The 12,609-nt window shown below is 43.7% G+C and overlaps 1 protein-coding gene across 1 annotated transcript in view; it reads left to right on the top strand.

The window, feature by feature from the left end:
* The window catches only part of ABCC5 (ATP binding cassette subfamily C member 5), a 51,309-nt gene that overhangs the window by 36,773 nt on the left and 1,927 nt on the right, over positions 1-12,609 (top strand). The window contains exons 21-26 of the mRNA XM_068233335.1: positions 1,067-1,156; positions 3,153-3,342; positions 7,437-7,596; positions 8,570-8,648; positions 10,815-10,928; positions 12,147-12,311. Of these exons, the coding sequence (XP_068089436.1) occupies positions 1,067-1,156; positions 3,153-3,342; positions 7,437-7,596; positions 8,570-8,648; positions 10,815-10,928; positions 12,147-12,311 (798 nt within the window). The remainder of the gene's footprint in view (positions 1-1,066; positions 1,157-3,152; positions 3,343-7,436; positions 7,597-8,569; positions 8,649-10,814; positions 10,929-12,146; positions 12,312-12,609) is intronic.

The following is a 12,609-nucleotide window of genomic DNA, read 5'->3' as shown; positions in this document are numbered from 1 at the left end:
TGACTTTGTGATTTTTTAATTTTTTTTTTTTTTTTTCCCTCTTGCTTGATATTTTCTGCTTTTCTGAATTTTTTATAGTCTGGAAAGTGAAATTTGCTAGCCTTCCTACTTCAGCTAGATCTTGCAATACTGTCTTACTGTGTTGCATTTGTTGAAAGGAATCTGGTATAATTTGCAGATCTTCCAATTCTTAATCTGAATTCCCATTTGAATGTACTGTATATACTCCTTGCATATAAGTCGACCTCATGTATAAGTCGACTCCAATATTCTGAGAACAGAGCAGATGACAGATCAAGTGGACTTTGCTTTTATCATTCTGTTACAAGTATGTGTCAATAAGCATCTTTGGGATCTTTGTTTATCATAAAGCAATGTGGAGTCAGTAAACCTCTGATCAAATAGATTGATTCCATTTACACTTTAAATACTTTTATGGATGGATTTACTGGTTTGGGTTTTTTTTTTACTAGAAAAATCCTGGAGTAAAAATCTGGGAATTCTTGCTTAAAGAGAACCCGAGGTGGGATTTACTTATGCTAGTGGGGCACAGAGGCTGGTTGTGCACACTAACACCAGCCTCTGTTGCCCCATGGTGTGCCTCCAAGACCCCCCTGCGCAACACTATACCCCCCCCCCCCCGCAGTGCTGGCGACACGCAGCGTGTCGCCAGCACAATGTTTACCTCTCGCCTGTCTGTTAGCGCCGCTCCCCCGACACGCTGCGTGTCGCCAGCACTACGGGGGGTATAGCGGTGCGCAGGGGGGTCTTGGAGGCACACCATGGGGCAACAGAGGCTGGTGTTAGTGTGCACAACCAGTAGTAAATACGAAGGAGGCACTCAATTGGCTTCAAACTTGCGTTTTATCAAATCCCAGTAATACACTGCAGTTTGCTTGTTAGTGTGCACAACCAGCCTCTGTGCCCCACTAGCATAAGTAAATCCCACCTTGGGTTCTCTTTAAATGGAACATGTCTTATTACATTCTAGTGTCTTATATAAAAATTTGTAAGAACAGACAGTGTGGTTGTATACTAATGTTTTCTGTTATCTCTATTCTTCAAGTTGACAGGATTATTCCAGTTTACAGTCAGGCTTGCTTCAGAGACAGAAGCTCGTTTCACATCAGTAGAGCGCATCAGTCATTACATCAAGGTGAAGCTTATTGTTCTGTCACATTTCAGCAACCTTCCTTGTCAGCACTATAGCATTGCCTACTCTTGTTTTCTTTAACATTCTACTGTGTTTGTAGCATGGGTATGAGATTGCACTGCTGCTGCTTTGCATTCTGGGGTTTTGGCGAAGTGGTAATTGCAGGGGAAAATAGGCATAAATGCAAAAATTACATATTTTTTCCATGTTTCACCCTTCCTGATTTTCACATGCCACATTTTTAAAAACCCTCAAAATACATTATTTGGTTAGTCCTGGTTAAAATGATACCACATATACCATATTTCATCAGTATTTGTGCATGTAGCATACCATTATTGCCAGTATGCGCATTTGTAGCGATTGCAGATAATCACTGGGGCTCATAGTCATGTGCAGAACTGACTGACGCCACTGATCGAGGATTACCGGGGCTGATAGCAGGTGAACGGAGTTACCCGGAGGACAGCAATGGTGGTCATGGGGCTGGAGGAAGCCCCAGGTAACTATCAATTCCTTTACCACCCCTCGTCTCAGGTTCTTTTTAAGGCCAAGTATAGGTTACACAACGGGTTAATTAGTTAAGTGGGGATAACTCTTCACTACAGGGGAAAAAACCTGCTTAATATTTAATGTGACACTGTATCTTGGGTGGGGGGAAAAAAAAAAAAAAAAAAAAAAAATATATATATATATATATATATATATATATATATATATATATATATATATATATATATATATATATATATATATATATATATATATATATATATATATATATATATATATAAATATATATATATAAATATATATATATATATATATAATATATATATATATATATATATATATATATTTTTTTTTTACTTTTCATGAATGATTGCTGCGATCATTCACTATTGTATGGGTGCACAAGCATGTTCAGGAGGGGCGGGGTGCACATATTTTTAGTCCAGGACATGAGTCTCACGTTTAGGAATCTTCAGTGTAGCCAATTAGGAAGCGAGACTCACGTCAGTGAATCTAAAGTGGTTAAGTTATAGCCCAATTAACGCAAACCTGATCCGAATATAAGCTTATTGTATGTGTTTTATTCATGTTTAATGTGAACCAGAGATCTCTGAAATGAGAGATTCTTTACTTACCCGGGGCTTCCTCCAGCCCCATAAGCACTTGCCCTCCCGCAGTCTGCTGTTCAGCCCCGGTAATTGCTCAGTCGCATCAGTCTGGGTCTACTGCGCATGAGCAGGAGGTCTGTGCATCAGAAGACCGAGACTAGCCCCAACTGAGTACATTACCAAGGAGCCACGCAGTCTAAAGTAAACAGTTTACAGCCAGAGAGAAGTGTAGCCTAGCTACATATTACAGCTCTGCCTCCCCTCCTCCCGATGACACAATTGTTACATACAGCTGATAAACAAAGCTATTTTTTCACACAGGCTGAGCTGAGACCCCTCTGAAAACGCTTCTAGTATTGCAGGCTGAAAGCTCTATAGGAATGTGTTTTACAGAAAAACTGTTTCTTTGATAGATTTTTAACCTAAAAAACCTAAACTGAGAAGGATATATATTTTTCCTTTTAAAATACCAGTTGCCTGACTCTACTGCTGATCCTGAGTGTCTAATACTTTTAGCCACAGCCCCTCAACAAGCATGCAGATCAGGTGCTCTGACTGAAGTCAGACTGGATTAGTTGCATGCTTGGTTTCAGGTGTGTGATTCAGCCACTACTGCAGCCAAAGATCAGCAGGATTGCCAAGCTACTGGTATTGTTTAAAAGGAAACCTCCATATCCCTCTGTTTAGGTTTCCTTTAATCAAAAGCCATTACTGTTTGTGTTGAGTAAAATTCACATTTTCTTTTGTTAGGCTGTAATTCATTTGTTAATCCTTTCTTGCATGCAAATTTAGTTACCACTATTTGCACTGTTGACAAATGCTGATTTACTCTGGAATGCATATATACAGTATATTTAATGATTTATTCTTATACGTAGACACTGGCACTTGAAGCTCCAGCTCGTATTAAGAACAAAGCTCCTCCAGAAGATTGGCCTCAAAAGGGAGAAATTGCATTTGAAAATGCAGAAATGAGATATAGAGAGAACCTGCCCTTGGTGTTGAAGAAAGTTTCATTCACAATCAAACCCAAAGAAAAAATTGGGATTGTGGGAAGAACTGGTTCAGGTAAAGTAATTAGTCAAATGAGGTTAATGAAACAATTGACGGTTGTGCTACAGAATTGTAATGGACATGACAAATTTGCATTGAAAACAATGGAAATTTAGTATAACTTTCTGTTCCAGAATTGCAGTTTTGACTCTGCTGTCCTGTCAGCCATCTAGTCTTGCGTCACACTACAGGAAGCAAGACTGCAAGGAAGGAGGGTCACACCATACTTTATATCCACTTGATGGTTAGAGCCTATGTTGTAGCAACCACCCAGTTGTTAGGCAGTCCACCTTTCAGCTGGGAACCCCCCCCCATAAACCTGCAAGTGCTCACTCTTTGCAGCTAGGGAGAGGACTGCTCCACATTATGAATGAACCAAGGCCACTATGTCTGTCAGCTCTACCACTCACCAAAAAGGTCATACCTTATATTTTATACACCCCACTGCTTGAAACATCTTTAACCACCTTATGGGTGACTCTTTAGTGTAAGATATTACTTTTGTGCATTGTTCTTGATAGTGGCTGAATAGTGCACTGGTTAAAGGCTCTCCCTCTGATACAGGCGACCTGGGTTTAAATCTCAGCTCTGCATGTTCATTAAGCCAGCACCTATTCAGTTGGAGACCTTTGGCAAGTCTCCCTAACACTGCTACTGCCTATAGAGCGCGCCCTAGTGGCTACAGCTCTGGCGCTTTGAGTCCGCCAGGAGAAAAGCGCGATATAAACACAGTTAAAGAAACACCCTGAACCATAACATCATGTACTCAAGTTTGAGAAGTCTAATGGAGGTGAAGAAAGAAAGGAGCATGCTTAAAGGGGTTCTTTTAAGGTTTTAAAAAATAAATAAATTCACTTACCAGGGGCTTCTACCAGCCCCCCAGCAGACATCCTGTCCCATGCCCATCCTCAAGGATCCTCTGGTCCCCCTCCGCAGCTTACTTTCCATTTGGCCGACTTACAAGTCGACTGCGCCTGAGTGGCCGCGGCTGCACACGTCGCCGGGAGCGTCCTGTGCAGGAGCAGTACGAAGGTTTTTTTCATAGTGCACAGGACGCTCCCGGAAACGAGGATGCGCACAGTGGCCGTAGTTGGCGAAATGGAAAGTGAGCCGTGGTGGGGGACAGGAGGATCCTTGAGGACTGGCGTGGGCACACGACTTCTGCAGGGGGCCGGTAGAAGCCCCAGTTAAGTGAAACTTGTTTTTTTCCCTTTAAACCTTAAAAGAACCCCCTTAAATGACAGTGGCTCAGATCTGAGCTCCCAGTAGACCAGTGGTTCCCAACCTTTTCCGGGCCGGGGAACACTTTCTGACCATATTTTTCTCCGGGGAACGGCGGCGGGGGGGGGGGGGGGGGGGGGGGGCGGCGGCGCGGGTGTTTGCGCGACCTAGTGGACAGTGCCGTGCTATGGGGGGGGGGGGGGGCGGCTGCATAGCTAGCATAGTTGCCCCAGTATAGGGAGTTTAGTTGCCCCAGTATGGTTAGTATAGTTACCCCAGTATAGTGCCCCAGTATAGCTAGTATAGTCCCAGTATGGATAGGTAGTGCCCCAGTATAGCTAGTATAGTGCCCAGTATAGCTAGTATAGTGCCCAGTATAGCTAGCATAGTGCCCAGTATAGCTAGCATAGTGCCCAGTATAGGTAGGTAGTGCCCCAGTATAGTGCCCAGTATAGCTAGTATAGTTGCCCCCAGTATAGCTAGTTTAGTTGCCCCCAGTGTAGGTAGTTTCGTTGCCCCCAGTATAGCTAGTTTCGTTGCCCCCAGTATAGCTAGTTTAGTTGCCCCCAGTATAGCTAGTACAGTTCCCCCCAGTATAGATGCCCAGGAGGGGGGGAAGCAGCGCTAGGAGGGGCAGTGGAGGCAGCGGTGGGGAGGGGGGAAATATCCCCCCCCCCTCCCTCACCTGGGACCCCTCCTTCTGCCTCTCTCCCCCTCGTTTAGCGGTGGCAAGTGCGGCTCAGCGGCGGGGAGGCATACGGACAATTACTCACCACTTCTGCGTTCCAAGCGCCGGCAACGTCATGTCGTCACACATCTCCGCCTTCAATACCGCCCACTGTGCTTCCGCTAATCAGGAAGAACAGTGGGCGGCATTGAAGGCGGAGATGTGTGACGACTTGACGTTGCCGGCGCTTGGAACGCGGAAGTGGTGAGTAATTCTCCGTATGCCTCCCCGCCGCCGAGCCGCACTTGCCACCGCTAAACAGAGGGGGAGAGAGGCAGAAGGAGGGGTCCCAGGTGAGGGAGGGGGGGGGATATTTCCCCCTTCCCCACCGCTGCCTCCACTGCCCCTCCTTCTAGCGCTACTTCCCCCCTCCTGCACCCTAAAGTAGGTACAGGTCTGGCGAGAGGCCAGACCTGTACGGCACACCGGGCAACATGCCGCGGCACACTGGTTGGGAAACACTGCAGTAGACAAACCTTCTATAGTTCTTGACTTAAACATCTACAGTGCAATATTCAACATAAAAGTCCTATAGGGCATTGCAAATGCATCCAACAAACTAGCCCCAACTATTGCACACAGCAGAAAGACTCTGCAACCAGTCATCCCCAAACCCCAGAACTTAATCTCCAAAGGATCTGTGGGAGAAATCTGCCCACTCCCTATCCTCTATCTGGTCCGTCATCCTTTTTACAGCATTTAAGCTTAGTGCAGCCCAGTATAATGTTATGGAGACAAATCTAACTCTATGGTTTGATTTCAAGAAAACTGGTGAAGGCTGTCTTAACGACCTGTGGGCTGACCACTGGCTCAACCTAAGGAAATGGCATCTTTAAACCTCTTGGGAAAAAAACAAAACATTTCTAAGGCTGTAGTCAGATGCATAACACCGTTATGAGTGTGAACTGCGGTGTAGACTGGACATAGACCTTAATACAAAGCCTGCAGCTAGTTAGAATAACGTGATCCATTACAAAGCAGTACTGTGAACAGGCCCATAGAATTGTATGGGCAGTGAATTGACATGCACAATTATTCTGCAATGTATCTGACCACTGTGAACTAGCCCTAACCTTCTTCCGTATGCTTTCAGTAAACCGCACAGCTATGAAACCCCCTTTAGAAATGTATTCTTATTTCTGCTTAACCACTTGCCGACCGCACACTCATAACGTGCGTCGGCAAAGTGGCAGCTGCAGGACCAGCGACGCAGTACTGCGTCGCCAGCTGCAGCCTAATTAATCAGGAAGCAGCCGCTCGTACGAGCGGCTGCTTCCTGTCAAATCACGGCGGGGGGCTCCGTGAATAGCCTGCGGGCCGCCGATGGCGGCTCGCAGGCTAGATGTAAACACAAGCGGAAATAATCCGCTTTGTTTACATTTGTACGGCGCTGCTGCGCAGCAGCGCCGTAAGGCAGATCGGCGATCCCCGGCCAATCAGCGGCCGGGGATCGCCGCCATGTGACAGGGGACGTCCTGTCACTGGCTGCACAGGACGGATAGCGTCCTGTGCAGCCCGGATCTCCAGGGGAGGCAGCAGGTAGGAGAGGGAGGGGGGAATTTCGCCGCGGAGGGGGGCTTTGAGGTGCCCCCCCCGCCACCCACAGCAGGCAGGAGAGATCAGACCCCCCCAGCACATCATCCCCATAGGGGGGAAAAAGGGGGGCAATCTGATCTCCCTGCCTGCACCCTGATCTGTGCTGGGGGCTGCAGAGCCCACCCAGCACAGATCAATCAAACCAGCGCTGGTCCTTAAGGGGGGGTAAAGGGTGGGTCCTCAAGTGGTTAAACTGTCTGTGCAATTTATTCACAAGCTTTTAGACCCTAAAAGCAGGAAAAAAAATCATACCACTAGATAGATCTGTGGCAGCCATGCACATTACTCGCCTCCCCTGAATCCAGTGCTGCAATTCACCCCTATTGTGAGACTGATGTCTGTTGTCATGACAGACCATCTCAATAGAGGGGTCGAGAGCCTCCGAGGACTGGAAGAAGACTGGCTGCCAGCATCTGGATCCCGGGGAGGTGAGTTACAAAGGCTTGCTATACCTCCCGGCAGCTCCCCCAAATCAGACTTGAAAATCGATGCTGCCACCGAATATTGAATAGAGACGTGCTTTACAATCGTTGTATTAATGAAATGATGGCGTTGGTCATTACAGGAAAAAGCTCCCTTGGCATGGCCCTCTTCAGACTGGTAGAGCTGTCGGGTGGATGCATCAAGATAGATGGTGTAAAAATCAATGACATTGGCCTAGCAGATCTGCGAAGCAAGCTATCAATCATGCCCCAGGAACCTGTCCTTTTCAGTGGAACTGTGCGGTAAGAAGTTTCTTGATATGTACAGAACTGAATAAAAAGTATATATAACATTCATACCATTTCAGAAGTTTTTACATAGATGGGACTAAAAAATGTCAATGCTTTCCTTCTTAGCATCAGTGAAACAGTCACGTGAAAAAGGGTTTTTAGCTGTTTAAGACAAAAAATAGAAGCAGCAATAGGGGAAACACAATTGTCAATTTTTTTTTTCAGGTTTAATGTCAAAAACTCCAGAGTTGCTGTATGCATACACCTCTTCCCTCTTTCTCTCACCTCCCCCCTTCCCCATTATGACTGTATTTCAGTATGGTTACTGGTCAACTTTTTGTGCAAGTAAGGAATCAGAAAATTGTGCTGTAGGCAGGAGTTGCAGGGACATGAAAGTATTTACATGACAATTACCTTATATTGTTGCATGTATTATGTAACATAGACAGTCCCCTACTTACAAGCTTGATTTACATGTACATTATTATTATTGTATTTATAATTTATATGTATGTACATATAAAATTGTTTTCATGTATAAAATATACAGTACTGTTTTATTACATATTTTGTTAAATGTTACAGTATTGTATAAACTGTAATAAGTAGTTTAAAACTCGTAAAATAACATAATAGAAACAACCATTTCTGCTATACGGTATGTCCAAATCCAGAGCTGTCCGAAAGTAAATTATTCATTGATTTCCTATCTATAAATCCTGACTCCTCTTACACCAATCTGCCAGAACGGAACCTGTCTGTAAGTAGGGGACCACATGTATATCTCTTATTATGTAGAACATTTGACTTAACTTACAAATAAATTCAATTAACACCATGTGTGTAAGTAGGGGATCATCTGTCATTTATAAATCCATGTGGTTGAAATGCCAGTTCAACTTCAGTTATATTTCCTCTTTTTGTGTGCAGAATGCAATTGAGATTTCAAATTATTACTGTGTATTTTTCATTTTTCGATTTGTAGTTCAAACCTGGATCCATTTAACCAGTACAGTGAGGAACAGATCTGGGATTCCCTTGAAAGAACACACATGAAAGAATGTGTAAGTAATGAGAAATCTTTTCAAGAGCCAACATATTCTCCTATGGCAGATATATATAAGAGCTGTGATTATCCTTTACATGATTTGTATGGAAGCATTTCAAAATCTGAATAGATATAAATTAAGTTAAAGTGAACCTCCAGACTAAAAATTGACTCAGCAGCGCTGGAAAGGCCTGGTGTTTCTTTAACTGTTTCACAGCATCAGAACTTTTTTTTCTCTTATACAAGCCTCATTTTTAGCTACACAGAAAAAAACTGCCCGGGCATTTTTCCCCTAATACTGTGCAAAGCATGATGGGATTTCTGATGTTGTTGTTCTCGTTCTGCTGTTTTGGTGCATTTTTTTTACATTTTGAATTTGACATTTGAAGCCTAGCATGTGCAGCTGGGGGGGAGGGGGGGTTATCAGGACACAGGACAGTTGGAACTGTGTCTCCTGCTCCCTGTCACCTCCTTTCAACCAAAAAGATGGCTGCCCCCATGAGAAAGATGGCAGCCCCCATGAATCACAAACATTTGCCTGTTATTTTAAAACGAGGTGGGTAAGAGATTATATTACCTATCTATTCTTATTAACATAACTAATGGAACTTAATGACAGTATGTTTGTTTAGGCTGAAGTTCCCCTTTAAAGTCCCAGTAGCATTCTATGACCCACGTTCTATCTCCAGGACATATGAAGATGTATTTTGTCTCCGAATAATTTTATAAATAAACTGCTGAATAAAGCGGTGCACAATACTGCTGAAACACACTATTCTAATTTTCTCCTCAGTTTTTCTCTTAGGAGATATATTTTCATCTTCAGTTTAAAATAACTTTTTAGTACTATGCAACTGAAAAAGTTTCTAAAAATGCTATCAAAATTATTCTGAGTATTTTCCTGCTTGCTGATGGCTTACAAATCACTTTATTAATAGAGTATGAAAATATCACTTAGGAGAAAAGGGGAAATTAACTTGGGAGAGAGAAAACACTTAGAGGAACTGTAGTGAAAATAACATAATGAAAAAAAGTGCTTCATTTTTACAATAATTTATAAATGATTTAGTCAGCGTTTGCCGTTGTAAAATTTTTCCTCTCCCTGATTTAGTCTGAAATGTATCACATGTTGACATCTTTACTGCTGGCAGGTGATGTCTGTGGAAGGAGATGCTGCTTTTTTGGCAGTTGGAAACAGCTGTCATTTCCAACAAGGCTCCCACAGTCATTACCTAGGTGCTGACATCACACTGTGGGAGGGGTTTCACCACCATGCAGACAGACACTTTCAGACTTTAGTGTGCTTAGTGGCTAGATATTATTGTGAACTTTTTTCTTGTTTTAAAGAGAATCTGAAGCGAGTATAAAACTCGCTTCTTCTCTTATATTCATAGAGAATAGCCCCTGCTAAACCGCCGCTGTTGCGCCGCACAACGGGGGTCCCTTACCCCCCAAATCCCCCTCCGTCCTCGCCGGGGATCTCTTCCGCATTGAGGCATGGCTAACGGCTATAGCCCTGCCTCACGCGCGTCTGTCGGCGCGTATCTCCGCCTCTCCCCGCCCCTCTGTCTTCCTTCACTGAGAGGGGCGGGGGAGAGGCGGCGATGCGCCGCTGATAGACGCGCTGTGAGGCAGGGCTGCAGCTGTTAGCCCTGCCTCTAGGAGCAGCAAAATCTACGACCAATTTGGTCGTTGATTTTGCAGGCTGGGAATTGGGGGGTAAGGGACCCCCATTGTGCAGCGGGATAGCGGCGGTTTAGCAGGGGCACACATGCCCCTGCTGAATATAAGAGAAGAAGCGAGTTTTTTACTCGCTTCAGTGTCTCTTTAGAATGCAATAGCATTCCCTATGCTGCAATAGCAGCATAGGGGGCGATATACAGGCTGGGAACGCGAAGAATCACTCGCGTTCCCATGCCTGTCGGCCGGTGACGGAAGTGTTCGCCGGCGGGTCCTGGACCGTCGGAGCAGAGCTGCGAGGGCACCGATCGGCTGCAGGGGGCTGAGGGAAGCCCCGGGTGAGTAAATCTAATTTTTTTCCCCCTGACTTTAGGTTCACTTTAAATCTAAAATAAATTTTAACCCTGTGAATTAATACAAATTTTCCCTGATCTATGGTTTTACAGATATTTTAGTTGAATCGGTGTGATTTTGCCTTACTAAAGTTCCTTTTCCACATTAGGTGAGCCAACTACCTCTTAAACTTGAAACAGAAGTTTTGGAGAATGGGGAGAACTTCTCCGTAGGAGAACGGCAGTTGCTGTGTATTGCCCGTGCTTTGCTAAGACGTTGTAAGGTGAGATATAATTTAACTGGAGTAGATGTGTATTGCTTTCTTAATCCCGGAAATAACATATAAAGTATATAAAGGGTGCACAGTTTTGTAGTGCCTGGTACAGAACATTAAAGGGGCACTACAGCGGAAAACTGTAAAATTTAAAATATGTGCATATATAACATATATAAATAAGTACATTTTTCCAGAGTAAAATGAGACATATATTACTTTTCTCTTATAATGCTGTCACTTACAGTAGGCAGTAGAAATCTGACAGAAGTGACAGACTTTGGACTAGTCCATTTCTTCATAGGGGATTCTCAGCAAGGCTTTTATTATTTATAAAGATATTCCCTAAAAAGGATTTAAGCAATGATGCTGGCCGGCTTCCCTGCCCCCTACACAGTTTTTTTGGCAGTTGGACAGAGCAACTGCCATTCACTAAGTGCTTTTGAAAATAAATCTATCCCTGAGAATCCCCTATAAAGAGATGGACTAGTCCAAAACCTGTCACTTCTGTCAGATTTCTACTACCTACTGTAAGTGACAGAAACCTAGGAGAAAAGTAATGTATGGCTCATTTTACTCTGGAACAAAATGTACTACTCATTTGGATATGTTTGCACATATTTTAAATTTTACAGTTTTTCGCTGTAGTGCCCCTTTAAGTATATATGTAATTGTAGAATCACTGTTGTGTCCTAATAAGGGCAGATACTTTTTACCACAGAGTAGCACAAAATCTTAGGCATGCAAATGGATACTTACATTGGGAGGGAAAAACCTTTAGATTCTGGAAAGGCTCTTCCTATCCTCCACTGGCTCAATCCAGTGTTGGGACCCGACCCTTGAAGTGCAGCTGCATTGTGCCTGCACAGTAACAGGGATCCACTTGAGATCCAGTGGAAAAAGTCGAGCCTGGTCAGGTGCGTGCTACTGAGTAGGCGGCTCATGCTTGCACAGTAGCACGGACACTAACGGGCTTTGCTGTTTCTGCTGGAGCCCGAGCAGGTCTGTGCTAGTGCACTATGATGAACTGTCGACAAGCAATTTTTCAGGGGTCCCAGCACTGGAAGGTAAAGGAGGATGGGGGAAGCTTCTCCCTCCCACAGTGACTAACTGTAGGGGCACTTTTTTCCATATAGGTACAGTTTAGAATTTTTTAAACCAAAGTTCTTAGGCATGCATTCATGCAGGACTATAATGTTGTTGTTTTTTTGTGTTTTTTTTTTAAAGATTCTAATTCTTGATGAAGCCACAGCAGCTATGGACCCAGAGACTGACCTTTTGATCCAGGAAACTATCAGGGAGGCTTTTTCAGATTGCACAATGATTACTATTGCTCATCGACTCCACACTGTACTTGGGTCTGACCGTATAATGGTGCTAACACAGGGACAGGTATGTACAACAATGTCTGGTGCTAAATTCAATTTATGCAGGTTCGCCAATTAGTTTGTTTAAATTTATTGTACTGTAATTAACAAAACAGTAGAAAATACAGCATTTTACACTTCACAATTAGATTATCAGGTATGTGATAACTATCCAAAGCAGCAAGTGTCTTAAATGCCAGGCAATTAAACGCAATAAAAACTTGAAAATGACATCTACGTCATACAAGCATAAATTTCTTTATATTGTATCTGTCAAGCTGACACTATACTAGATTATACACATTGGGCCTAATTTGTGAAGG

Source organism: Hyperolius riggenbachi, chromosome 4 (genome assembly GCF_040937935.1).
Source record: "Hyperolius riggenbachi isolate aHypRig1 chromosome 4, aHypRig1.pri, whole genome shotgun sequence".
NCBI classification, from domain to species: domain Eukaryota; kingdom Metazoa; phylum Chordata; class Amphibia; order Anura; family Hyperoliidae; genus Hyperolius; species Hyperolius riggenbachi.
The sequence above is the reverse complement of the archived record's forward strand: the minus strand, read 5'-3'. Positions and strand labels throughout refer to the sequence as shown.